At 46.8% G+C, this 27,948-nt stretch overlaps 1 protein-coding gene across 9 annotated transcripts in view; it reads left to right on the top strand.

Annotated features, from left to right (window-relative positions):
• The window catches only part of FRMD4A (FERM domain containing 4A), a 359,570-nt gene that overhangs the window by 256,769 nt on the left and 74,853 nt on the right, over positions 1-27,948 (top strand). For all 9 annotated transcript variants that reach the window (XM_040547746.1, XM_040547697.1, XM_040547738.1 and 6 more), the window contains exons 3-5: positions 4,537-4,631; positions 12,730-12,822; positions 25,916-26,000. In XM_040547746.1, the coding sequence (XP_040403680.1) occupies positions 4,537-4,631; positions 12,730-12,822; positions 25,916-26,000 (273 nt within the window). The remainder of the gene's footprint in view (positions 1-4,536; positions 4,632-12,729; positions 12,823-25,915; positions 26,001-27,948) is intronic.

Below are 27,948 nucleotides of genomic sequence, written 5' to 3'. Positions count from 1 at the left end.
CCTACGTTTCAACTCGAGCCACCAAAGATGTTTTTCAAGTGCCCAACCTTTGTACGTTAGCGAAATCAGACTGAGTCAACACGACTCAAGAGGATGTTTTGGACCAGACACACTTCACAGCATGTCCTGCAGAAACCAACCTGTTGCCAGACAGCATATGCTATATCTGGGCTCATAAATAATATATGTTGGGGCTTACTGGTGGGGCTTGGAGCCCTGTGGCACAGCCAGGCTTGTGTTCCTGGGGGTCAGCTCCATCTCTTCCCAAAACCTGAGGACCTTCCTGGGTCTGGAGGGATTGGAGGGTGCTGGTGGGCCAGCCTGCACCAGTACATGCTCACAGCTTAATGCCACTGGTTAAGACAGTCCTAGAGTCTGCGCCTGACCACAGCAGTGTTTTTGGCACACAATTTCCCCTCCAGTTGAAGCGAAGATGACTGCAAATGCCAGGTTTGCACAGGCAGCTGTCTCCATGCTGCCAGAAACCAAGTCCGGGATTTTAGACCAACACTTTGGCGTATGCATGTCTTCAACTCCTTAGATTTTGGGGATGCCACTGTTAATGCCACGAGGAGCTGAGATGTTTATCCCAACACTGGAATAAAGGCTGAGCATGTGTTTTTTCGGTACAGCAAGCAGCCTTTAGCATTGCAGCACTTGGCGCAGCAGCGTCTCGGTCCCGTTACATGTCTCACTGCAAGTCCCCCCAGGAAGGAGACAGTGGAGGGCGGCGGATTTTTTAATCTAATGAAACGAAGTATTACTAAGCATGATCTAGTTACCTGCTTCCCACAGTTCAGCGTGTCTCTGAGCTGGATGGATGCAGGCGGCGTGCGTCTGCCCACATGTTGAAACCGTGCATTTCCCAGAACCCTCCTGCCACGGAGAATTAGGGAAAAGTGATGAAACGGGGGAGGGGAGAACAGACAGGCTTCTTTGGCTGTTAATAAAACAATGAAATATACTTTGTGTGTGCCCACATTTCTAGGGACGTACCAGCAGCTGCTAATACCATGTCATCTGTTTTTTATTCATGGCCCTGCTGGGCTGTGGGTAGATAATCTCGCTCCATAACTCACTCATTTCTAAACGTAATGGGAAGCTGTCAGGGAGAAACATGCTCCTCGGCCAGAAGTGGGCAGCTCATCTCTCCTCTGAGGAAACACACGGCTTTGGAGTTCCTCGGGCTGCTCAAATCCCAGTAACATGGCTTTTTAATCATATCAAATCTTTAATGCTGAAATGTTTGTGTTTATGCTGTGTTTTCCACAATGGCTGGCAGAATGACCTGCTGGAGGTGCGGAGCAATCCTTGCATTTCTCAGGTTTTGCTGACTGAGACGGGCAGGTGTTTGTTCTTCAGGGCCTGAACCAGTTGAAAATCCAGTGGCCCACTGAGGTGAACTCCAGCCGTAGCTGTGGTGGTGCTCGTGCCACCAGGCCTGCGGCCCCCAGGCCTCCTCAGATGGCAGCACTGCCCTCTCGGGGCAGGATTTGGCCTGGATCAGGTTAGGTATTTGAGAGGTTGATCTTCAGCTGAGTCCACCACCAAGTCCTTACAGACTTTGGGCCTGCTTTAGATGAGATGAGCTGTCCTCAGAAGCAGTCTGTGCAGAGCATGGGAGCACGGGTCCCTCAGGCCTTCCTCCTCTGGGGGCTCTTCTTCCCCCAGCTCCCTGGGACCACAAACCCTGTGGATTTTTCTATAAAAACTATCCGTCCCACATCATTCTTTAAGTGCATTTTTGCAGAGAGGCCCCTTCAGGAGGAGGGACCGGCAGGGGAATCCCTGGCCAAATAGGATTTCTCTGACAACTTACCCCTCCAGCAAAGCACGGTCAGCCCTTGGTCCCCCATCTGCAGGGTTTCTGCTGGTGTACCCTGTCCCAAGCTCAGGCCAGCCAACTACAGCTCAACACATGCCCCATTTTGCTTTTCCTGAAGCAATTTAGATGGGGGACACCAAGAAGGCATGGCCAGGAAGGAGACAAGGAGCAGCAGTGCCCTGGCAGGTCCCTTTACGATGGTCCAGCTCTGCAGCAGTGAGGACACAATTCAGTGGTTGAATGCCACCCATTATTCATGATTTATGCATGTGGGATTCACAAGCTGGCCTGCAGTTTCCTGATATATTAGCTGCAGAAGGTCCTGCACCCACTTCCTATTGATTTCCCTGCTCTCAGAGACCAGTCCCCATCTTCCTCAATGTGTCTGCGACAGGAGTTTTATTAATGCAAAATGAATATCCCTCTGGAAAATGAAGTCCAGAAATTAATAATGAATTAAAACAACTTGCCACAGGCATCGCTAATGAGCTCTTTGTCTGTGCAGCTGACATGAAAGGAGGTCATTGCTCAGCCGATCCCAGCAGCAAGCAGATTAACCACTAACTTGGAGCACGTGGCTCTCTCCGGAGACAGTAGGATGGGCTGCAGCTTGCTTGGTGCCTGTAGGGTTTTCCTGCCCTTATCCCTGCTCTGCAGGCTTGTTTTGAGGAGCCTTCGCTACCTGGAGAAGGCACCTTCCTCCACTCCCACTCCAAAGACTCAGACTGCCCATCTGTGTGTCACGGGACTCATCCTACAGGAAAGGACAGTAACCTTGCAGAGCTTAAGAGCAGAGTGGCAAGTAATCTTGGAGGGGGCTAGCAGGGCTTAACTTCACCGCTGTAAGTCTCTTTGGGGATGCTGGCCCCGTAACTAACCTGGCACCGCTCCAGGGCTGGGTCTGTAGCTATTGTTCCTCTCCTTTGTCTTGCCAGGCAAAGGGTTATCCTCCCTTATCTGGCACCGTAGCCCTGGGGCACATCCTCACAGCAAGGGCACTTGTGCCATGCCAACCATCTCTCCAGGGCTTTTCCAGCAGCCAGGTCTCACTCAGCAGAGAGAAGGAGGCAGATCGTTGCATTTGCCCATCTTGCCTGGGGAGGTGACTGAAGGCTGCTCCTCACTCAATGCCTGGGGAGGATGCCAGGGGAAAAATGCTCTTTTCTGCTTTCTTGCAAAATTTGAAAGCTCAGCCTATCCCCACCAACTGCTTATTCCAGGCTTGGGAAATGCTGCTGTGTTTGAGGCATGCTTTTCCACCACCCTTGCCCTCTCAGGACACCTAGCGAGGCTGGTGGGTGGCTCGCTGCCCTGCTTGGATTCTCCAAAGAGACCAGCATAGCTGGTATGCTCCTTTTTTGGTGTCATTGAAAGGATCCAAGGGGACAAGGGTCATGACCACAGCCCCATGCCTGGTCTGCTCAGCTCTGAGCACCATTTGGGAGCTAGCTCAAGGGTATGTGAAAGGTAATGCAGCAGGTAGTGTGCTCATAGCAAAACTCCAGGAGTCCTGCCAGAGAAGTCTGACTTGGGAATGCTAATGAAGCTTGTTGCATGCCACCTAATTAATTATCCACCAGGCTGTTCTTCCTTTACAACAACAGCAGGGTTCTCAGGTCCTCACCACTCCTTTTCTGCACAGCATCATCATCTCATCTGCCTTTAACAACAGGTTCATGTCTGGGGTAACTCTGACTCAGCTGCTTGGCTGACTTGTTGGGGCTGCCAAGCCTGTGGACAGATTTATTTCCACCGAGGCTGCAGCACAGAGATTTGTAGACCAAATCCTTATGAGAGGTCATCAGGGATCTCTGCGCCAGCTGTGCCAGTGCTGCTATTACCATTACAGCTCTGGGGTCTGGGGCTAGTACAGGTCTGTGGGATCACAGGAGCACCCACCTGGATCCTTTTTACCCCTGTTTGCTACCAGTGAGAGCTAGGACAAGAGCTCTGTTATGGCCAAGACTTCACTAGCCCAGAAGAAAACACAGGAGCTCAGCAGAGCGGGTGGAGATTCATACATAAAAGCCAAAGAAGGTTTTGCAGGAAAGGCAGAATTGCCTCGTGATAGTAACACACCTTTTTATATATGAGGTGAGCAGTTTCTTTGAGCTTGGCTTTTATGCTTTTACCAAGGGTATTTTGAAAATGTGTGTTACTTTCCTTTTTTTCCTTTCAGCCGCCTACACTTTAGGATGCATCTTTCTCTGTAAATGACAAGCAATGCTGAATGGGAAACTATTTTGTTCTGTCATTTACTCCTCATTTGGTCCTGTCACATCCTATCTTTTGGCACTACGTATTTTATTAGTCTTATGAGAACGTATCTGTGCTGTGCATGTGAGAGTGGGTGTTTGAAATGTGCTTGCAAAGGTCCTTGATAAAAAGCTTTAACAACTAAAATTATCAGGGAGGCATGAGTGAGCGGGTCATGGCAAATCTGGACACGGGCAGGAAGCAGGTCTTCTGTCTGCAGAGACTTTAAGCACTAAAGAGGTCAGAATCACCTGTTTTATATTATTTACCTTGAAGAGAAACTAGTGCTTGTTTCAAGGAGTTAATGTTGCTTGAAGATTTAGCTTGAACACCAGAGGGAACATAAAACCAACAGCAGTGGAGTACCTTCAAGGACGACATGTCCGTCCAGAAGCACGGTATCACTATCCCAAATTTCTCTTTGTTAATCACTTTCTTTCATTCTTGTTTTCCAGCCAAAGCTTTTGGCCAAGGAGTTGCTTGACTTGGTGGCATCTCATTTCAACCTGAAGGAGAAAGAATACTTTGGAATTGCATTCACAGATGAAACGTAAGTGCAAGGAATCAAAGACCTAAGAGGTACCTCTTAGATCATAGGAAATCCAGGGGAGTGTTGTCCAAAATGACCAGTGTAGAAGACTTCTGTACCCCAAGGTCCCAGACCACGGTCTACAGTGGCATGTCCCACATCTGAGTCTGACCTGTACAGCCTCTCCTTCAGAAGGCTGGAGGCCTCTCACAAAGGGTTCAGCATTTCTGGAAGCGTACAGGGACAGAAAAAAATCCCTTCCTTATCCCATGTTCAAAGAGTTTGTGTCACTGGGAAAATGTTAGCTTAAGCTCCCTTGAACTTAAGATCCACTCGCTAGTTCCAAGATGTCAGGTTGGCAAAACCTTTCAGTTAAAGTGTTAATCACTCAAGCAGGTTTAAGAGTAATGCTAATTTACTTCAAGTAAAAATAAATAAATAAATAAATAAGTAATTGATGTTTTAGATCCTAGATTAGAATTTCTTAAAAAATTGAAAGATGAAAGGATGAGAAAGGAAGGGATTGCCAAATTTAACATGAAGGAAAAATATTTATAAATATAAAATTTCCATTTAAAAAAAAAAAAATAAGAGGATTTGACCTTGCCAGAAATCACACAGGAGCCTTATGGCTGAGCTGAACCAAAGAGTGGGCTTCTGCCACTGCAGTCACCTCAGGCAATGCTGGCTGCTCACCTTCAACCCCAGCTCCCAGAGGCCTGTGTTCACCACAAAACTCAAGTTTTTCTCTCACGATAGGACATTCATATCCCTTGTTTAAAAGGCATGTATAAAATTAGCACTGGGTAAACATTAAATATTTGGCAAATGCTATGATTAGTCCTAGACTGTGACCTCCCAGTCCCTGCACAGTCCCTGTTTCTTTTTCCAGCTGCCTGTTTTCTCTCTGTAGATACGCTTTCCTCAGCACAACGTTTGTGTCCTGTAACTACATCCACTCTATCTCACCCTAGTTTGCAGTAGGTTTTTCTATAAGGTGAATCAGAAGGAAGCCCCACGCACTTATATTGTCTTAAAAAACAAGGGTGCCAAGCCAGTGATGGGTTCTGGGGACAGCTGAGTCAGCAGCACTGCTCTCATGAGCCAGCTCCACTCTCCTGCAGAAATGGCAGAGAAATGGAAATTATCTGCTGGAATAATGATTTGGGATGGGGTAATAAGGACTGCTGGATAATTGCGCAGACATACCCACACTGAGCTGAGCAGTGACCGCCCCTCTAGAGACAGTTCCTTTGGCAAGCACCTGCCTGAGGCCATTTCAGGTCACAGCTCACAGGGTGAAGGGATGCATGGTGTCAGACACGTGCAGAAGCAGGACCTGAATCACAGGGGAGCCCACAATCTGCCCCATTTCACTGTGAGGCTCAGCCTTGTAGGAGATCTCCAACCCAACACACATCAATGAGACTGGCCCTCAAAGGAGGAGCATCAGGAGACGCTGACAACTTATAAAGCAGGGGGAGAAAATGGTTTCACCAGCGTGTTATTTCTTATTGGAGACAGTGAGTTACTCAGTGGGCGCTGCCTGAGGGGTGCAGGGAAGCCAAAGCAGACTAAGAGATGAAAATTTTCTTGAAAAGCAAGAAACACAGGTCAGACTGCAAAACACGTAGCAGCTGAGCAAGTCCCAGCTCTCAGCTGAGAAGAGTGGGCACAGGGCTCCCCTGAGAGTGCAAGGCAAGCTAATGAGGAGGTGTCAGCAACAAGGCAGAGTCTGGCCTCTCCAGGGGCCTCCAGGTTTAACACGGAGCAGTGTGAGCAAGGATCTGGGTTAGCAATGGGAAGAAGCAGGAGAGGCTGACAGCGGCTGTCAAGGCCTAGCTCAAAGATGCACAGCAGATGCAGACAGACACACACTGACCAGACAGGATGCCAGAGCCTGAGGCATCCTCTCACTTGGTCACCTTCTCAACCCGTGGTCAGGATGGAGCAGGATGTATTTTAGCAGATGCTCAGCCAGCCCAAATGAAAGCTTTGGGAACACCCTCATTAAATCTAGCCAGCCCAATCCAGCGGCAGGTTGGCATATGCCAGCTAATATAAAACTTGGTCTGTAGCCTTTCTGCTGCCCCACTGTGAGTCTGAACCTTATACTGAGGCTTCCTCACTGCTGTGGTAGTAACCTTTACAAAAATAATATTTGTGTAATACGTCCTCCTCAATTGTAAAAAGCTTTGAGCAGAGTTGACACAAACAGGCGACTTTATTTGACTGAACACAGCAAAATAATGATATCTGGGGTGTTGGACTGGGTCTTGGAGACGGATGCCCCATGTCACCTTCAGAAAGTAAACTGGTCTGCTTGCACCTCAGATCCCAACCTGTAATGTGAAATGGAAGTAAAAAGAATCCTTTTCTTCAAAACCAGGCAAAAAACAGTTTCTTATCATGTGTTTGCAGAGCACCGAACGCAGCCTTATAACTGATACAGGCCAGAAATGCAAAGAGCAAGCCGTTAATTCTGTGACACAGGCCCTCAGGGGTTTCCTTCCCTCTGCTGATACCGTTCTGCTGAGCTTTCATGTGCCTTCCTTGAAAGGTGCCCATAAGCAGCTAAAACAGGACAGGCTGGGTTCATAAATGTGGTCTGGGGTTGGCTAAATTGCAAGTTTAGGAGGAAGAAAAGCCACTAAAGTATTAAATCAATTCTTCTATTTAAGAGTAAAAGCTCTATAAGAGTAATTTATTTAGAAATGATTTGGACTGGGGATTTCCATTCATTAGTTGCGCTCTATCATGACAACCTGAGAAGAAAATCAATAGGAACAACCTTTGCGTTGGCGACTTAATAGTTTCTTGTGATAATATAGGGTCATTACTGCGCTCAGTGTGACTAAAATTAGATTGTCAGGCTATTACGGAGGAAAAAATAACGCCTCCTTTTTTAGTGATCATAGGAACGCTTTACGGCGTGAGCCATTAACTGAGGGAGAGCACAGGTCAAAAGGGTGTCCTTGTATAGCACGTGGGGCCAAGCTTCATGGGAAGCCAGCAGATCTATACATTGGTTGATTAAGAGTGAAAAGGAATGGGGAATGGGTTCAGCTGAGTATGAATCTCCACTAGCTGCTCTCTCCCTTAACACCAGCCCTTACAGCGTTCAAGGAGAGAAAGTGGTCAGGATTCCCCTTCTGTCTGGGGCCACACACGAGTTTTCCATATCCTTTGCTTGTCCTTAGACAGGCGTCACCTGCTCCATGGATAACTACCAATTTTTGCATCCCACTGCTCCCTCTCTCCGTCCACCCAGACAAAAGCTGGTCCCAATCCTTTTGCTGATGCCTGTCCTGCCTTCATCAGAGCAGAACCCGCAGAGAAGCTTCTTTAGCTTCATAATATAAAAGATAAAAACTGCAAGGGACTGGGCCCTAATTGTTTGTGTTACAGTTGTGTTAGAGACTGCAGTAACATGCTAAGGGAATGACAGAGCCCTTACTCAGCCCAAGATCCTACGGCCCAGTGAACAGCAAGAGAAGAGTATAAGAGGGAGAGCAGGGCACCAGGCTTCTTGGGAATAATCTCATCTCCAGGAACTGAAGGAAAAACCTATTTGCACCCCCCAGCCATGCATCAGAGCCAGAACTAGGGACTCATATATCTCCCTGAGCTTTGCAACCCTTTCAAAAATATTTCTGTTGAAGGCTGAAGACCTTAAGTGAGAAAATCTGTGAGCTTATGGGTAGGGTTTTTTGTTCGTTTGTTTCTGCAGTGATTGACGAAAATGTAAAATAGCATTTATGGCTTCTGTTAGTTGATTTGGTCTGTCTCAGCGTCCATTCAGTTCAGTGAGTCTGACACTGAAGGGGCGTGAGTTGGTCTATTGGTCCAAGTATCTTCATAACACAAATCAATGTGGATCCACTTCTCAGAAAACTGGACATTAACCAGGAAAACTGTATAAACAGATCCACCTGGAGGCAAAGTACTCACTGATGCACCACTCTTTTCTGAAAGCCCTGATAAAAGAAAACAGAAACTGCTGCTTACAAATGACAATGCGGACACTGGGCACCAAAATCCATACTCAGTCTGTAACCTAAATGGACCGAGTTTCTCTTTCTAAAAGCAATGATGTTTTTGTTATTGACACACCAGTTTAACTGCCAAGATGAGCACAACCAACAGAGAAAAATGAGCTGGTTTCCAATATTCAGCCGCCCCATAGGTCACCCAAAACTGTTTGCACCATTATTATGAACACACTGATGTAAATACCTAAATGAACAAATCAATGGAGATAATGAAACAAAAGCTACTTTGTGTCTCTAAATTGAACTGTAAAGGAAATCCAGCTAGACATAAGCATGTATGAATGGGATCCCAGTGCAAGCTGCCTAAATTGGTCCACGAATACCGTCGGGATTACTACATGCCTAGGGTTGTATGCCCATACTCTTCTCTGTTCTACATGGGATTGTGCTCCATGAATAGTTCTGCTGAAGACAGCAAGACAGCTTCCAGAGCAAAGCGTTTTGTGGTGTGACAGCATTGGAGCTCAGCTCCGCGATAAACCACGTTCACAGGCGGATGCCAGGGACTGCTCACTGCTGCTGTTCTGTACGTGCCACACATGAATGCTAGAAAACAAAGAGTTAGGTGACAACCTGCAGCGTAGAAGCCCTCAGCGATGAAAGCTTGTAAGTGGAAACTGAGTACAGTGAGCGGTTAGCTCCTGGCAGCGACTTGTGACCTTCCTCCTCTGAAGGAGCTTTGGATTTAAGCTCCATGCAGATGAGAGTAATGAAACTCTTCAACCCAAAACTCAGTGGACACTTAACATGAGTGTTATCCGCACCCATGATGTGTGTAACATGCACGTGTAACCTGGTATGCACACATACATACAGATATTCTTTTTGTATTGATTGTATCAATCAGTTTCCCAAGGTAAAAGGCAGTGAGAATGAAAAGAGCAAGTCTTTAAAATTTGAAATACCTTGAAATTGTTTATTGTTTTGTGCACCGTAGCTTCTCAACACCTCATTGTACGTGTTTGGCAAACCCAGACCTTCCTGTTGAATAAACATAGATGCAGGCAGTAAGTCCTTTGTCAACAAATCGGTCTTGGAACTAGTGTGTAGCACCGGCAGCCACTGGTGGCTGCTGCTTTGGAGGCACAAATGAAGATGGACAGGTTCAGGATAAGATGCCAGGCTTAGAGTGGCTTTTCCTTGCTCTGACAGTGTTTCACACTCTGGCCTACATGGATAAATGTGGCTAGGAAAGGGGGAGTGTGTCTAGTTTCAAGCCCCGTGCATGCTATGGCCTTCACGGTTAATTTCAGCCTTTCTGATTCCCCTTAAAAGAAACATAATGGGAGTTCAGGCCAACAAAAAAAAAAAAAAAAAAAAAAAAAAAAAAGTAGTAAGTAGGAAAAAGTCTGGATTTCAAGAAGAGGGATGCAGCAGAAAATGCCGACTTTTTCAGTGCCCAGGCTGAGAATCTTCTGGTGGGGCTGCTTTTCTGACAGCCCAGAGCATCTGTCCTCTAAAACCCATGCCTTGCTAAGATACGTCTGTGCTGAACAACAGGACACAATGCGGGGATCCCACAGGAGCTCTGGGTGACCACATCCCATTAGAGAAGAGAGAGGGAGCCCCCGTCACACCTTCTAACCTACTACACAGCCAGATGAGAACAAGGGCAGCCAGCCCATACACCCAGCCCCATTAACAGGGCCATCCTCACCCCGATCCTGGGCAGCATCTTTGTGCGGCACTGTCCCAGGCTGGGCAGACTTGCTGTCAGCAGAGACGTATGCATTGATTAGCTGGGAGTGCAAATCTGCATCATGGCATTGGTACAGCTTTTCAGTAGCCAAGCTGCTAGCAGGTTTGTGTGCGCCTCATACACTGCTCAAGCTGCCTTTTACCTAGAGGGAAAAAAAATATATATATATATATAAAATATTTATAAGATTTATCTAGAGAAAAAACCTACTAAAAGTTAAAAATATCCCGGAGATAAACTTTATGAAACTATATTATTTATAAGTATATAAAGCAAGGGGACAAGAAAGGTTTTGATACTTTTGTGTACACTGAAAGAAGTCTAGGATAAGTTTGGATAGTCCCCAGTGCTACATATCTCACTCATAGCTACTTGAGACATGGGGAAGGAAAAATGGACCAAGCAAAGTAGATGCAAAAGTGTAGACAATGCCAGACTGCTACATGACAAAAATTGAGGTGAGATAGTCTCCTTATAAATCATAAAATCCCGGAATGTTTTGTGCTGGAAGGGACCTCAAAGCCCCCCCAGTGCCACCCCCTGCCATGGGCAGGGACACCTCCCACCAGCCCAGGCTGCCCAAAGCCCCATCCAGCCTGGCCTTGGGCACTGCCAGGGATGGGGCAGCCACAGCTCCTCTGGGCAGCCTGGGCCAGGGCCTCACCGCCCTTACAGTGAAGAATTTCCTCCTAATATCTAATCTAAACCTACCCTTTTTTACTTTAAAGCCGTTACCACTTGTCCTATCACTACTAAATGTCTGATCCTGAACTCGCTGGTGTGACGAGTGGAGTTCACCAGCCAATTTGAACATCTCAGACAGTGCAAAGCACGATGCTGAGCCAAGGCAGGCACAGGCGATGTCCCAGCTGGTCTCCAGGACAGCCCGGAGCTGCCTGGGCTGCTAGATCCCCGCTCTGCCCACCCTTGTCTGCATTGACGCAAGCCAGGGCAGCTGTCTGGAAATTCAGATTGAACCCAGGCGATTCAAAGCATCCTGAAATTGCTACTTTCCCCTTTATTTATTTTTCTAGAAAGGAGAGGGAGCTACAAATCTGGTTAAATTGCTAAAGAGCTGTTGTTGCTTAATTGCCAAGGGAGTTTCTCAGTTGCCCCAAGTACATGCGCTGCTAAGGAGTAATGGGCAGGCACTTGTGAAAGCCAAGTGTGTTTGCTGACAGAGTACATTGTTGAGGCTTGTGGCAACCCTAGAACTTAAATTAACACTTTTTTTTTTTTTCAAACCAAGCTTTTTTCTTCTTCTTCTTTTTTGGTGGCGTGAAGAATTAATCTTGAGGATTAGCTTGAGCTGGTGAATAGACACTGGAATAGAGCTCAGGACATCTGAAAACCATTTCCTGCTTTATTTGCTGCATGATTCCCCCCTCCCACCCCCCCCCCAAAAAAAAAAAAAATCGCTCCAATTCTCTCTCTCCTTGCTTGTCTAGACAGCAGAGTGCTGAAGGCACGGGCTGCCTCTCCCTCTGGGTGAAATCTGGTCTGCCTGAAATCAATAGCAAAATGATCACAGGATGCAGCCCTTGCATCACTTTGTGCAGCAGCAAAATTCCTGCTGACTTCAGGGGAAACCTGAATTTCACCCTATGTATTTCCACAGCCCCTAATTTAACGGGTCCTTTTTCTCAGCTGGGGAGTGAGATGTGCCCCCGTAAGACAAATAATGGTATTTATAAAATGCTGCTCACATGTGCACAGCCCTTTACGATGCGTGGAATGTGACAAAGAACAGAGCTGCTGCCCAAGAAAGCTTCCAGCTGCAAGGCACAAATGGGTAAATTGCAGGAGAAAATAACAACGACAGGTACCATCGAGATTCGAGAAGAGCAGCGTGTGGTAATTGGGGCTGGAACATTTCACAGAGCAGCTGTTTTTCAGGAGCTCTCTGAAGGAGGAAAAGCAAAGGCTGGGCAAACCTAGAGAGGCTACTGCAAGCATGTGGGTGGTAAATAAACTGTCTGAGGCTGTAAACAGTCAGGCTTAGCCTTGGGTGAAATATTGCAGGCCTTGTGGAAACTCTTAACAATAAGGATTTCTAATGAAAATCTTGACAGACTTTCAATGATACAATTGTTCCAGGGGGTTGCAATAAAAAAGGTGAAGCTCATAACATTTGGGGCTGCCAGCTTGCCCCCTGACACATTGAACTTTAGCTGCTCGATTCCCAGACTGAAATGTTGCCAGGCTGATATCGCCCCCGCTCCTCAAACATTTGCTGTGCGTTTCTCAAATAGTACGCAGTGGCCAAGGGCAAACAGCAGGCACTTCGCTTCATCTTTTGTACCACCTCTGACCTCGCTGCGGCGAGATGCAAGCGCCGGGCTCACAACTCTCTCTCTTCTCTTGCCAGGGGACACTTGAACTGGCTTCAGCTGGACCGCAGGGTGCTGGAACATGACTTCCCCAAAAAGTCAGGACCTGTTGTTTTGTACTTTTGTGTCAGGTAAGTGCGTGACAGCAAACCTTTCCCATGAATTACAGCTATTCCCTAGGAGCCAAGAAGCAGGGTTATCCATTGCTCACACTGTAGAAGCCCCTGTGGACAAGCAAACGTGTTTCTGGAGGTTGCTTGTGAGCTCCTCATCCCTGAAAACTCCTCTGACACAAGCATAAATTAGTAGTATCCGCACTGACACCACTATCTGCACAGAGGGAAACCTGGTATGAGGGGCAGATCGGATGTTATGGCTTTCACAGATCTACATTTTTATTTATGGGGTTTGGAGACTCCTGGAAAGCCCAAGCTGGGCAGGGCTGCAGAACAAAGACCTCTTTCTGCCAGGACAAGCAGCCTGAACCAGCCACCTGGATGGAGAGCACTCTCTTCCTTGCTGGCCATCCATCCATTTCTCCTGGATTGCGCCCGGACTGTGCATTGTGTCAGGGCCTAAATTAATCCCAGTATAACTTGTATTTACCTTCTGGGCTCAACCACGCCGTGGTGCAATGGATTATCTGCAAATATCAAATGGTGGCATTTTCTGGCAACCGGTTGGCTTCTGCATGTGCATATAACATATTCATAGACTGGACTGGACCAGAGTAGAAAGATTTTAATGAAGATTTTACCACTTTGGGAGAATTTTTCTTCACCTTAGGAATTTTGCAGCAACTGTTAGGAGATGTTAGAAAGCAGTCAGTGCTCTTGTGTACGCAGAATGTTTGCCTCCAAGGGAGATACTTTCTGAGAAGACAAATTTGCTCTTGCAGCTCTAAAACAACCAGAGAGAGGCTGGGGGTTGGGATGGCATATGTACGAAATTAAGTCAGGGGGGTTGACTTACTTTTAATGCACAGTTCATGTCTAGAGCTAGCCAGTGCAGTGTTACTGTGTCGTGTTCTGTTAGCCTTTCCACTCCAGTGTTATATTACATCTGACATCACTCTCATTCATTTCATAGTACCCATAAAAAATGAAGACTTACTTTTGAGTTTCTTCCCCTGAGTGCAGCTTTTTTCCCCGCACGGTGATTGTCATTCATTTAACTTCAATTACAAGGGAGGATTCTCAAGAGATGAGCCTCTTTGTTCTGTTACGTCCCCATCTTTAGTGGTGGATTTAACTTAGGACAGATCAAGGCTGCACAGAGCCCCAAGACTCCAGAACTGGTCTGCTGTCTGCCACGAGAAGAGGTTGCTCTATTACGTTTTGGGTACTTCAAACCACAAAGATAGATCCAGAGCTGAATATATCCAGTGCATGCAATCCAGACCCACCTGTGTTTAGAACCACACAAAACCGTTGGTGCTTTTCTGCCAAAATATGAGACTGTTTGGCAAATTCAAACAAATAAACAAAACAAAACAAACAAAACCCACAGGCACTCAATTATCAAGCATCTTACCTAGGGGCCAAATTGAGGAGTCCATGCTGGGGCAGGGATCCCGTGGAAAGCAGGGAAATCTCTGACTGAGCAAGAGCTAAGTGCAGATTTCAGGAGTGGAGCCAGTGAAAGAGCCATTCATTTCAAAGACCACTCAACGAGCATAAATATTGCCATCTGTATTGTTTTATGAGAGTTGGCAGCAGAGTGGAGACAAGTCATTCTAGCAGGATCTTAGCCAAGAGACATTTTAGAAGTATGGATCCATTCAACAGTTAGTAAATGAGTGAACTCTCCTGTTCCGGAATCATAATCCATAGGGGAAATCCATAGGGGAAAAGTCAGCATTTGGTGGCTGAGAAGAGAGTGTGTGAAAAGCACACCAAGTTTGGACGTATATTCTTATTTTTGATAGTAATGACCGGATTGTCACACTTTTTGGAATGGACTGGAAGGCCAGATGCCTCATGAGTTAGGAATGGGCATTAACTTACTGTGATTTTAGTTCCCATGTGGATGTCAGATGCTAAAAAGACACTGAAAAAGCTTCCCAGAATGTAACAAGTTCCCATGTCCATCCACAAATCTGAGCTGAGCTGCTAGCAATTGGAGGAGAAACTGACTCCAGCCAGCTGGCAGAAGTTGGCAAGACCCCACATATCTGTTACCCAGCGGTGTGAGTTCTGGCTTGGGAACTAATGCGAGGGCTGAAGGAAAGGTTGTGAAGAGACCTACCCATAGGCAGGGCTGTATTTTGGTAGTCCAAGGGTGCACAGGGGCTTCCAGAGCCACCCATATCCATAAACATAATCCTTCCTTTCCTCTGCCACCTTGAGTGGAAAGCAGAGATAACTAATGCTGTTCCTTAAATAGCTACAAATGTGCAAATTTTTGAGGAACTGGGTGCCCAGGGCACCCACTGTATAGTTGGTAAAGGGCTCCCTCTGTTTGCAGGTACATTTCTTGCAGTATGCCTCTCAAGAATTGCATCAGAAAAAGCTAGGCTGGTGCTGGGGGTCCCAACTGGCAGGGGTAGTAACACAAGTAACTGGCTGTGCCAGATGTTCATTACAGAGAAGTCTGTTTACTGTACCAGTATGTAGTGATCATGAGGATTTTTCCCTCTCCTCTGAGTAAACGTACAAATCAACCACACTGGGTAACAACTGAAGACGTGAAGCTTGAGGCGAGAACAGCAAATGGTAGTTTGTGAAGAGGGGAACCTATGGAGGAACCATTTTCACCTTTTATGTGACTATCAAAGTGTTTTTACCCTTAACTTGCCTGAGGCACTATTGATGGGCAACGTGCCCACCAGAGATGCTGCGGTTTTTAGATCGCTCTAAATGTACGTTTACACTTCGGGAAGCTTGCCTTTTTAAGCAAAGGTTTCTTGGAAGAACGATGCAGCAAATAGGAAGTTTCACAAGCTTTACAGCATGAAATTCTCCTCCCTTATTTAAATCTCTGCAGCACTGCTGAAGCTTTGTCTCTTGTCCTACATTTCCTCGGGGTTTGACGTTGTTGAGCACTGGTGTCCCATGTCGTTACTCTCTTCTGTAATCAGAGACCAAAAATCAAAGAAAGAGGATTTTATAAGGACGTCCTTAGCATTAGTATAGTGGGAATGGTTACCGTCCTTGGACACTTGCAGAACTAACTGAAGCCTCTGTCTTTAGGTTGTCTCTGGAGCTTTCCACTGAGAACAACATAGGTATCTAGGAAGAGATCAAAATTGCTTGGGCAGCTGTGAACAGCCCCGTGGCAATTCTTGTGCAATATTATTTTATGAGACTCTTTGCTAGACATCCACTTGTATAGCGTTAAAGCCATGCACGACAGTAAGAGGGAGCGTCCCATGTCTCGCAGGGGAGGTGGGACATCTGGCAACGGGATGGGAGCGATGTTAGTTCCCATCTTTGAAGTCGCTTCTTGGGTGGCTTCCTAAAGCACTGGTCACTTGGTTGTGGGTGAAACTCATTCCCTGCCTCCGAGGGTTTACAGCGCAGATAAACCGAGCCAGATGAGCGTCACGGCTGAAGTCCAGGAGAAGTGAAGGACAGAGGGGAAGGAAGGAAGGATTGCTTGGCTGTTTTTACAGAGGTGTTTTGAGACCAGAAGAGGACAGTGAAGCCGTACCTCACAACACGAGCTGCACAGCGAAAGGCAGGAACCTAACGAAAGTGTGGAGAGCAAGGCAGTGAGGAGGTCAGAGGAAAACAGAGCTGGCAGGGGCTCGGATAAATGCCGTTCTGCTTTCAGCAGGGAAGGGAGCATTCTGCTCTCATTCACATAGGCAGGAAAAAAAAAGGCAAAGTCACTCCCTTTGTGTAAATCCCTGAAGTGAGAGAGGACCAGAGCACAGACAGGCTGTTTGTTCATGGAAAGCAAAGCTGGCCCAGCTTTGCGGTGAATTCTCATCCTCAAACAATGGCCTTGTGGGATTAGCAATCCTTAGCTAGGGAACCACCAGCATGAGCCTGATCTCTTTATCTTCTGGGTGTTTGTCATGCTGTTAATTTATATGAACAAGCTCAGCAAATAACATTCACTTCACTGGTGGATCTTCTCCCAGGAATGAGCATACCCGTTCTCAGGGCAGCTCCACCAGTCAAACAGTGATGGCACGCTGCAGAAGTCGTCACGCTGAATCAGAGCATCTCTCACGTGGAAAGGCTTTTCTTATAGAAAGGCACTGAAAAAAAAAAAAAGAAATACATCCTCAATACTCAAATACGCTGTGGGGCAGGGTTTGTCTCTATGGCCCTGCGGCATTCCCCCAGAGGAATGTCTGTGTCCAGCAAGGTCTGGCACATGTCCATATGCACCGGCTAGGCTGAAGTCAGCAGGAGAGCTGTAGGGGCTCAGGGCTCAATATCGAGGCCAGACCCTCTGCCAGGTTACCACAGTGACTACAGAACAGAGCGGCCTTAAATAGGAGGCCAGCACTGAAACACAGGGTGCAAAGCTCACGCTTGTCACTGCTGTCACCGTGAAGGAACGTAGCTGGGTGTGCACCAGTTGTGGCCCTGGTCTCAGCCAGGTGGGACACACGTCTGAGATGGGACTCACCACACCAAACCTGAGATGTTTTCCACGTAGACTGCTCTGTGTCAGGACCAATTACCGCAGCCTCTCTGTGCAATCACTGGAAAGAAACAGGCACTTTTCAGGAACAATTCATCTGACCTGATTCTCGATGACTACTTTGGAATTCAGTAAGTTGCAGTCTGAAATAGCTACCTCCTTCCTCTCATCTCAGACCCCTGCTCAGATGTAGGACATACACTGTAGCTTCCTCTTTTCACCTGATCAATCCCCTCTGTGTGCATCAACTGCAGCCTATAAATTTGGATTATTTCAAAGCCAGTTGGCCCAGCCAGGGTTGAGAAGACATTCCCTGTAGATCAGTATAGATACAGAGCTTTGCCTGGCTACCTGAATGGAATTGGACCAGATTTCAGCTGCTAATGAGGCCTTAAGATATTTTAGTTTTTCACACTCCTTTATACCCATTTTTAAAACAGTGTTCCATTAGAAAAGAAAAATAAAAGGAGCTCTAGATCACTTGGAAACAACCAACCCTGGAAGGAAGAAAGATGGTAGCTGCTAGTATTGATTGTTCATAGGGCTAGACAGCCCTGATAACTTGCTGCAGAAATACATTGCTGCCTCCCCCACTGGCCAGAAGACACAATCAGGGTGTAGTTTCACAGCATGCCATTTAGTTTGCCCAAGCCACTCACACGATGATCCCGGTACGCCACGGTTGTGTGTGCCATTCACTTCCAGTCGGCTTCGCCTGTCTCCAAGAAATTAGATTAGGGGGTGGTGATGACAGCAGCCTGCTGGGGCAGGAAGAGACAAACAGAACCTCATTAAATTAACCAGAGCAATTTATTTGTCTCACATGTAACGGGCTGTGCTTCTCCACCCGGGGTCTTCCCCACCAGAGAGGGGTTTGTGGCACTCCACCACCTTGCTCCTCTGCAAGGAGGGCAGTGCTGGACCCCACTTTGCCATGGGACTTCATCATCCCAGGAGAGTTCAGAGAACTGCCCTGAGACGTTCAGCACCTTGTGGGGCTCCGTCCTCATCCCTGTGGCTTGCTCTCATCTCTTTGAGCTCCGTCCTCTGAGCAATCTCCCTCACCTGCTGTCTTTACCAGCACGGAGATGGTAACTCCAAGCTCCCAGGTAGTTTATGGTACATATGAGAGGAGACAAAGAGCCATCTCCCACTCACCTGCATTTCTCCAGCTCCATGCACTGCTGGGATACCGTAAAAACAACAGCAAAAATCAGAACATTAAATCTGCATAACGCCCCAGCCCAACCAGGCTGCTTTCAGGGCTTCCCATGAGCCGCTCTGTGTAAAAACCCTGGCGAAGCAGTGCCAGAACCCAGATCTCTTTGCGCAGCACTCATCAGGCTGGTCGGCGTGCACCAGCTGCGTGCAAGCAAAGGGGGGAGATCTCAAAAGCCGGCAACCCTGCGACCCTCCTCCTCCCACCCAGACGTAGCATATAAATACGGCCGCTCAGCCCTTGTTTGTGCTGGAAGACAAGGCTCCCTGCAGACAATTTATTGCAGCCGCCTCGGGGTGGCCCCTTGCTCTGTTCACCAGGAGGAAGGTGTAATAAATTGCCCGTGGGGGGGCTGAGCTCCTCGGAGTCTCTTTAGAGATATGAGAAACTTCTGTCCAGTCGGAAGATTTACTCGTGTGAAAAGTGACCTTTGCTTGAGGAAGGGAACTAATGGGGCTCTGCTACTTAGCGCACAGCTCTGAGCTAAGCCATCCATTACGCACACATCTTAATAGCAGTCTGGCTCTCGGGTCCCATAACATTATTCCCGTTTTCTGCTTAACTGGGAATATATTTGTAGAAGTGGGCTGTGTTTAGAAAAGGGGCAAAGTTGTTTTTCCTTTGCATTCAGCCACCTGAGGGGAAAGAAAATCAGTATTCTAAAAACGTGTTGGCTTGAGCCACGTTTTGGATGTGTTGACGCTGGCAGCATTGCCTTGTCTAATTTTGGGAAGCATTTAGACGGCGTGATGGGTACTATGCAAAAATGATGGATGCTGTCAGTGTAAGATTTGTACCTAATTTGGATCAAGGAGCAATAGCTACGGTAATGCCCACACACAGATTCTCCAACTGGGTCAAAGCCATGCAGGCATCGCTTCCATTTTCGTTGCAATTTGTGCGGCTGTTCTTTACACCAGTGGGTGTGATCTGCTGTCACCAGTGAAGCAAGCAGAGAGGTCTGCGACGAGGGGTCCCATCGCGGTGGCATTGAACAAAGCGCTGGAGGGGTGCAGTAAGGAAACTCCGTGCCAGCTTTCACAGCCAAATCATGCCTTCGTGGGCTGCTGACAAGCCAGTGGGATGGCTGGAGGGATTGCTAGTCCCAAAATGGTTCAAGAGCCTGAGATGAAAGAGCCCGAGAGGAAAGAAGCCCCACAAATAGTGATGGATGGTGTTATCACACCCAGCGAGGTACCTCGAAGAGCCAAGGTGTCACTCCTGGATCACGGAGCACTCACAGAGCTGGGCTTGAGCTCAGGAGTGGGGAAATTCCCTGGTTGTTGTGGGCGAGGAGGGGAAAAATGCAGCACGGGGTTTGGTCACTGCTCTCACCTCACACTTGGGACAAAGAACCGCATCACTCCAGGCCAAGAGGAGCTGCAACAGCCTTTTTGTGCAAATCTGCGCTTCCCTGGCAAGCTAAAGTCCACGGGACATTTCAGGGTGAAGCCATTTGCAAAATATATTGAGCTGGCTGCTTCTTTTATGGTCTTGTCAGGACTTTCCTTCTCTATGTTGATGCTGGAGCACATAGTGGTTTGCAGAGGTTCCCAGGATGTATAGCCTGGAAAACAGCTGGAGCCCAATGTATTCGAAAGCAGATCACTTAGGTTTTTGTACCTGGAGAAGGTGAAGCACAGGAATGAGCAAATATCTCATGGTCTTCCAGGAGTTCAGTGAGCTACCCTCTTAAAAATGCTGAGAAAAGTGGATGGGCAGAGGGAAAAGAAGCAAGCAGCTTCACAGTACAGAACAACCAGTGTGGAGGAGAGAGGGACGAGACCCAGGTTAAGCAGCATCCACAGCTTTGCTAGCTGGAATTCCCATCTTTCAGGAATCACGTTCACCTCCAGGGTTGTGGCTTCCGTGCAATGAGGCAGGAGTCGACACAGGTCTCTCCTGCTGCATCCCATCCTCTGCACTCCGATTGCTGGTGCTGGGCAAGGGGAGCCGCAGCGTGGCACAAGCACAGGGAACAGAGCACGGTACCAGAACCAAAATTAATGCAGAGGGCGTGTAAATGGGCCTTTTTGGTGTCTCCAATTTTCATTCCTGGCTGATGACTTAACAGGCCAACAGATTAACCACTGTCTGCTTTAAGTGTCAGCACATGAAGTATGCACCTATAGCTATTAGCAAAGAGGGCTAGAACATAAAAGGAGCTCTGCAGCCTGAGCTGCTCCGCATACTCATTTAGCATGAGACACTGGACATAATGACATCTGCATTTAAGTCCATTATACCAACGCATGTGATTTTTCTTCTCCTGGTTAGCAAATGGCCTCATATTTTTCAGATTATCCTCCGAGGTTTTAAATGACATAGTGAGGGATAATGAGCCAGACCCCGGGGTGGATGAGGCAGAAAAAGGGGTCTTCTCCTTTAGCCATCGCTTTGTAATCATGAAATAAGAGACAGCCCACTGAGAGCCACGGGGCTAACCAGAACGGGGTCGGCCAGCTGGGAAGGACCGTGGAATGCCCATTTCCATCGTTCCTCTTGGGTCCTACTGAATTTCCCACCTAGGGCAGGAGGAAGCCCTGGGGAAAGTGACGACACAACACCACCAAAATCCTTTTGCTTCATTTTGACATTTTCCTTGAAAACTGGATTTACCCTTTATTTTCCATTTTCATGGAAAAAAGAAATATATATTTTTAGCAGGGGAAGGAAGAGCTGCTTGGGATTCTTATTCTGTTTTATTTATTTTTTTCCTATTCATAACAGGGCCAAGAGAGGTATTTTGTCTCCCTGCACAGGTGCAGTATCACAGGGCTGGAAGGAAAGGAACCCCCCTTGCTAACGCTGTGTGCCCAGCTCCTGCCTCTTCACAAAGGCAGGAACTCACCCACAAATCACTCCCACACCGTTATCAGTCACGGTCACCTTGACCAGCAGCTTCAGTGCCATCCTCAGCCTCCCCATCGCTGCCTGGCACTGCTCACCTCCCTTTGGATGCACGGAGGCATGCCTCTCACCCAGCTGCCTCCTCTGCCTCTGGGGCCACCCTCAGCCTTCCTCTGAGGGTGAGGCTTGAGAGGACAGTAACAAGAGAGTGCTTTGCTCTGTCCTTGCCTGGTCTGGAGTGTCCAGGTGGCAGAGGGACCCTCTGTCCTAGGTCTAGGCTTCAGTTTCAATGTCATTTTTTTCTGGCAGGGGTACCCCCTTAAGAAGATGCTGCTCCTCGGTGAAACAGTGTTGAAACCTTCCTGAGCTCTTCCAAAGCCAATTCAATGTTTTCTCTGAATTTCCTTGTAAGAAAACACCGGAGCAGCAGAATGGGCATTTTAAGGTGTTTCTTTTTGGTGAAAAAAAAAAAAAGAAAAAAGAAAAAGAAAAAAAAAAAGGTTTTGTTGTTGGATAAAAGCCTTTTACACCAGCTGTCACCAGAGTCAAACTTCACAGGAACTAGGATGATTTCGCTGCCCCAGGGCAGATCTACGTGAGATAGATAAGACATCCATTTGCTGTGGTCATGCTTTGAAATATCATTGTGTTTAAGGCCACGGTGAAATACTGTTATCTTTTGGCATGTTCTACTCGGAAATAAATACACTGGCTCGTGATCTCAGATGTTACAACTGTACAGCGCAGTTGGGAATTACACTGCCCAGAGCCTGGTCCCTGCGAGGTGAGAGATGGCCAAGTTCTGGTTGATGGGATGTGTCCAGGGCTGTGTGTTAGGGGCAACGCTAAATAGTTTTTATTCGACTGTTTCTTTTGCTGTGTGGAAATAGGGAGCGCTGGTCAATTCAGCTCTGCTGCTAAAGCAAGAGAGCATCACACTTGTCTTGCTTCAATGGTGAGTCAAGGCTTGGGCATTTCCCTCTGCTACAAGTCGAAGGTGAGCATCTGTATAGTGCAAGGGGGAAATTACAGCAATACCAACTTCCCATCACCCCAGGATCAGGAGTTTCCACAGTTGCTTCTCACAGGCACCTCTGCATAAACGCCTGTTCTTGGCTGGCTGCGACGGGAATCTTCATTCATCGCGGCATGAGGGAGCTTGAGCTGTCTCAGAGCAAGCTGCCAGTTAAGCAACACTTAATGCAGAGCAATCTGATCAGCACACGGCATGTCCTCGCAGCTGAAAAACGTAGTTGTCTCTGATGCTGCAGCTTCTGAAGTCTTCCAAGATGCCTTCTGCAGTCCTCGTTATTATCTTCCTGCCGCTGAGAGGGAGCAGTCAAGATAGGCACTTTGCGTTCATTACCCAGCATAATATTCCCTGGTCCATTTAATTAATGGTTAGAAAATATATTTGATGAATTATAAGTGACTGGGGCCAAGGGAAGAGCGGGGGGGAAGATGAGGGGAAACTCAGAAATAGATTAACTTTGGCTGATCTCCCTTCTTTACGTTTGAAACCTTTTCAAAACTGATTTCTCTAGTTTTAACATGCACATAATCTTGTGGGGCTTTAACCCTTCTTGAAGGCACCTAATTTCTCATAGCAACAGTTGCTGGCTATCAGGGAACTTCTCGTCGGAGCTGTTTGAGGCAAAGCTGTTTGTTGGTTGTATTCTCAGAGCTGTAGGTAGCAGAGTTAAGGCGTCAGACACATGGTACTGTCTGCATCTCTGACCAGCCCGTCCATTATTTCCTGGATATATCAGCTTCAGAGCACATGGAGGAATGCTGCTCCCCAGGGAGTCCTCGACAGAAATCTAATAGTTGCCCCTACGTGCAATAGGAATGGGCTTATAATCTTAATAGGCAAAACAGACACGGGGGGTCAAAGGAGGGAGGAGTATTTTCCAAACATGGCACAACAGTCCCAAACAGCAACATGATTTGCAGAAGGTCATGAAGGAAACCTGTGTCAGAGTCAGGAATTTAACCCAGATCTCTTGCTTGGTTCATTGCCTTAGCAGCTGGATCTTTCTGCCTGCTTCCTTAGGCGCTGACATGGGTCATTTTAAACCGCGGTTTCCTTCGCCGTATTTGGAAAAGGTGGTAACAGGAGGAGGTCTGACAGACTCACAATCAGTGCGAAAAAAAACAGGTCTTTCAGGCTGTGAATTCAAGGCAGTCTGCTCCAGTTCGGGTTTTCTGAGCTTGCCACACAACAAATCCCATAAGAGTACTCTCCGTAAATCTGTTTTCCTTTAAGTAGCACCAATTTCCTGGTGCACATGCTTTGTATTTGCCTGGGTGCATGTGTGAGAGCCAGTAGCTCCCCTGCACACTCTCCACCCCGGAGATCACTTGAGAATTGTGTTTTCTTGTTGAAGATGAAGTATCATGTGCAGGCTCTGCGCTCAGAGAGACTCAATTTTGTACAGAAAATGATCTGGGCATGTGTCTATGTGGAAAGCCTTGGGAAAGATCCGTGCAGCATAAAGAAAATGCAATATTGCCCTCTAGTGATGATGAGGATGGTCTCATTTGATCCACTGATGAAACAAACAAAAAAGTATGTTTCTGCTAACCTTCACCGGGATTTGAAAATAGAGTAAATGTTCCCTCTTTTTTCTGACCCTGGAATTAAAGATCTGACCATCACAACTTGGAGAGAACTGGTAGTGCTGATAAGCAGAGGAGGTTCTTCATGAATCATAGTAGGTGTAAGATTCTCATTTTTCTCCATGAATTCAGCAGATGGAAAGCCAGATGCACTCAGGGAGCAGACCTAGCAAGAAGGTGCCTTTTTAATGCAGCAGCTTTGTTGCATTTCTGAAGCCAAGTATATTTTTATTTGCCAAGAAAAAAAAGAAAAAAAAAAAAGTTTCAAGGACAGGAGGTGAAACCCAGTGGAAACAAAAAAAATAAATAAAAATAAAATAAAGTTGAATTTTTGTGCTTGATGATCCCTCCGTTCCAACGTTTTCTTTCTTATTTTCCTTTTTAAAAAAATTCTCATTTGAACTGTTCTGGAGGGGGAGGAGGGTGGGCAATTGCAGGAGCACCTCAGCAGATGAACATAAAAGAGCTCAAAATATTTCATTCGAGTATGGAGTTGGTTGTACTTGTCAGGAAATAAACTGTTTTGAAGGGTCTTCAGAAGACACCTAGGAGCACTACGAAGCTTTGACCTTTAGCCCTGAGAAGGTTACATTTAAGGCCCTCAATTCTGCAAACAACTGAACACAGACAATCCCTTTAATGCCTGTGTGAAGCCCCAAGAGTTTCAGCAGGTCTCATAGCTTCACTCCCACACAGCGGGGTCACGGAGTAAGATTTCTCTGTAACTGGACTCCGCATCTCTACCCAGATTTCTAAGGTATCTCTTTGGGTTTTTTACGTTCCTAATACAGACAGCATTTCCCTGGCACCTTCCCTATTCTGATTGCCTCTGACAATGCACGATAGTACTGGAATTTATGTAAGGAACATTGCTGCCACTGTACTGAAACTTAAAGATCACTCTGAAACAGAGTGGGCAGATAGATGGGTGGGTTTTTTTTCCTCACTTGAAACACTAACTAAATGCAAAATTTACCTTAATCACTACCTGAATAGGCTTTCTCTGTTACTACAGGAATCCTAAAAGCATACATCATACTCATATGTAACGGCTTGTTTTTAAATTTGATGATATATCTTGCACTTATTTTTATCCTTGGATTTTTACCCCAAAAGATCACAAAGCAGAATTAAGGGCCGGAGTCTATTCAAGCTGATGGCAAAACTCAGAGTTCACTGCCAAAGGATCTTTCATACATTCAATGAACTTTCAGTGTATTTGCAAATATTTAGGGTGATCAGTCAATGCAATAGAGTGGGTTTTTTGGACATGTAGGGTTTGGATTGGGCAGCTTTTTACCGAGTTCTGAGAAGTCATCTCACTCCGCTAAAAGAATTGATTATTGTCATCCCCAGCATCGCTACACATGGTACTGTTAAATTGTGCGAGGTCCTTAACTACTGCTGGTTAATTACTCTGTAATTATAGATGTTGCATGCTACCCACAAAAAAAAATATAAAAGCCATTATAAAATGTGCTGTATGAAGAGCTGAAGTGGACAGAGAGGAAACACAGAAGTGGATTTCTGGCAATGAACATTTTATGCGTGGCAGATCGACAGCACAAAAATGGATAGGTTGAGTAAAGGGGCAAAGAAAAAGTGCCAAAGTGTGATGAAGAATGAAGGGGAGTTTGCAAACAAACAGAATAAAGGATTATTTAAAGTATAAACATAAAACAAAGAGCTACTTAGAAACAAAATAAACCACTTGATGATTCAGTTGCTTCAGTATGTCTTGGGTGGTGTTGAGTGCTCATGTCCTATAGCACGCACGAGCCTCTTTTGTCAACAAATGACGTCTCTGTCACAAAGAAACTTCATTTTCAGTATACACATCACGACTCCATCGACCACATATTTTCATGTGATTAGTACATTTTCATGTTCTGCCTTGGTTCGCCCATATGTCTCACCTCTAGCTTTTCTCCTTTCAGGTTCTACATTGAAAGCATCTCCTATCTGAAGGACAATGCCACCATCGAGCTGTTTTTCTTGAACGCCAAGTCCTGCATCTACAAGGTAAGGACTCTGGGCACTCAGGATGGCACTAGGGTGGTCTGAGACACTTGGGTCTGCATCCCCTGCCCCAATCTGCATTGACTGCAGAAGTAAATACAAATACCCCCATGTCTACAGAAAATAAGGAGAAGGTGAGTTGTCTGGCTGGTACCACCGCTCATTGCAAATGGCAGGAGAGGTTCAGAGAAAGGCTTTGGGAGCTGCAGCAGCAGGTGGTATAAACAAACTAGGGCTGAATTTTGGCTGGAAATAAGAAAAGTGAAGCTCTGAAAGAGCAGTTGGCGTTGTGATGCCCCCAAACCTCCGTCCCCAAGTTACAAATCCCCTTGAAAGCTGCATGCTTGAGTTTCATCTCTGGACTTTGAGGTTCTGAGGTAAAACCCCCCTCCAAATAGCTCTCGTGATTGACAGGAGGAAATCTGCAGCTCTTAAAATGAAAAAGCGGTTGGTATTTAGAAGGAAAAATCTTGATTTTGTGCTCAAAAAGCGTCGTTCGCGCTTCCCGCCCAAAGAGGGCGGCAGCGGCTGCGCGGGCTGCGGGCGGGCGCCATCTTCTGGGCTGGGGACGGGGGAATGGTAGTGAATGTGCCCGGGCGTGAATCTGAGGCAGTGTGTAAATAAACGTGTTTGTGAGACTGTACGTGTGTAAGGAAAGTGTGAGTTTGTGTGTGTGTGCGAGGGGGGGTTGAGCATCTGAGGGGTGCTTACCATGTGTGACGACGTGTGTGTGTGACAGTAACTTTGTGAGATTTTGTGTCTGCAGGAGGGTGAGTGTGGAAGTGTGAGGGATGTATATGATTCTCTGTGTGTGAGAGCGTGACTTGTGAGGGAGGTATATGAGTCTGTGTGTGTGAGTGTGACTGGGAGTTTGTTGGTTGGAAGAGTGAGCATGTGAGTGCGTTTGTGAGCGACCGAGGGGTGGTGCCTGTGTACGGAGGACCACGTTGTAGCAAGCCAGCACGGAGAAATGTTTTTTTTGTGCCAAAAATAGTCCTGGCGAAAACACCAGCCTGTTGTCACCAGGAGGATAACTCACAGCTACCCTTTGCGAGGCCGTGTGCTGGAGATAAGGGTTCCTGGCACAGCCTTCCTCCACCACCCCACAGCAGCAGAGCCTCTGTGCCACAAGCCAAACACGCAGGTCCAAAAGGAAGGGTCCAAAAAATAACCAGGTCCAAGAGTTGCTGCAGCAGATGCTTGGCTGCATATGGCTGTGCATATGGGAGAGATTTTACGGCAGCTAGGATTCCCTGGCAGGATCCCTCATGCCTCTCCCTGTGCTGGTAGGGGCCGTTCCTCATAACTCACATCTGTCTGTCAGGAGGAAGAAGCAGGAGGAGAAACCTGTAGTCACAGAGTGATTGTGCTACTGTCCCACAACCCTGAACAGGTTTGTGACCTGCTAAGTGAACTGCTTACACCAAATCTGAGGCCTCACTTCCTGATACCTGCATATCCTAAAATGCAGGGACTAAATATTCACATCCTAAAATGCAGGGTAAGATGCAGGAAGCCAGAAAATACCTTTTTTTTTTTTTCTTCTTCTTTTCCAGCACCAGGGAAGGGATGGAGTTGCTGAGCTGAGCTGAGCAGAGCTCTGCTCTCTGGCAAAGCTGCAATTACATGTGCTTAGTCAGCCCTCTCCAGCAACAAGCTCAGTGAGCATCACATTTTGGTTCCCGGGGAAAGTTCCTTTTTGGAGTGTTGCCAGGAAAAGCTTACGCTGTTGTTCTTTTTTTGGAGAAAGCTTAATAAGAAGACGGAAAATAGAAAAAAAAAAAAAAAAAAAGAAAAAAAAAAAGAAAAAAAAAAAAGAAAAGAGGAAAAAAGTGCCTACAGATCTAGGTTGGTCTATTTTAGTCTGACCTCTCCCAAAACCATTACTTTGCACATTCAAGCTGACTGTCGTCTCTATTCAAAAATAGTCCTGCTGGATTCCCAGTCTCCC

Source organism: Cygnus olor, chromosome 1 (assembly GCF_009769625.2).
Source record: "Cygnus olor isolate bCygOlo1 chromosome 1, bCygOlo1.pri.v2, whole genome shotgun sequence".
NCBI classification, from domain to species: Eukaryota; Metazoa; Chordata; class Aves; order Anseriformes; family Anatidae; genus Cygnus; species Cygnus olor.
The sequence above is the reverse complement of the archived record's forward strand: the minus strand, read 5'-3'. Positions and strand labels throughout refer to the sequence as shown.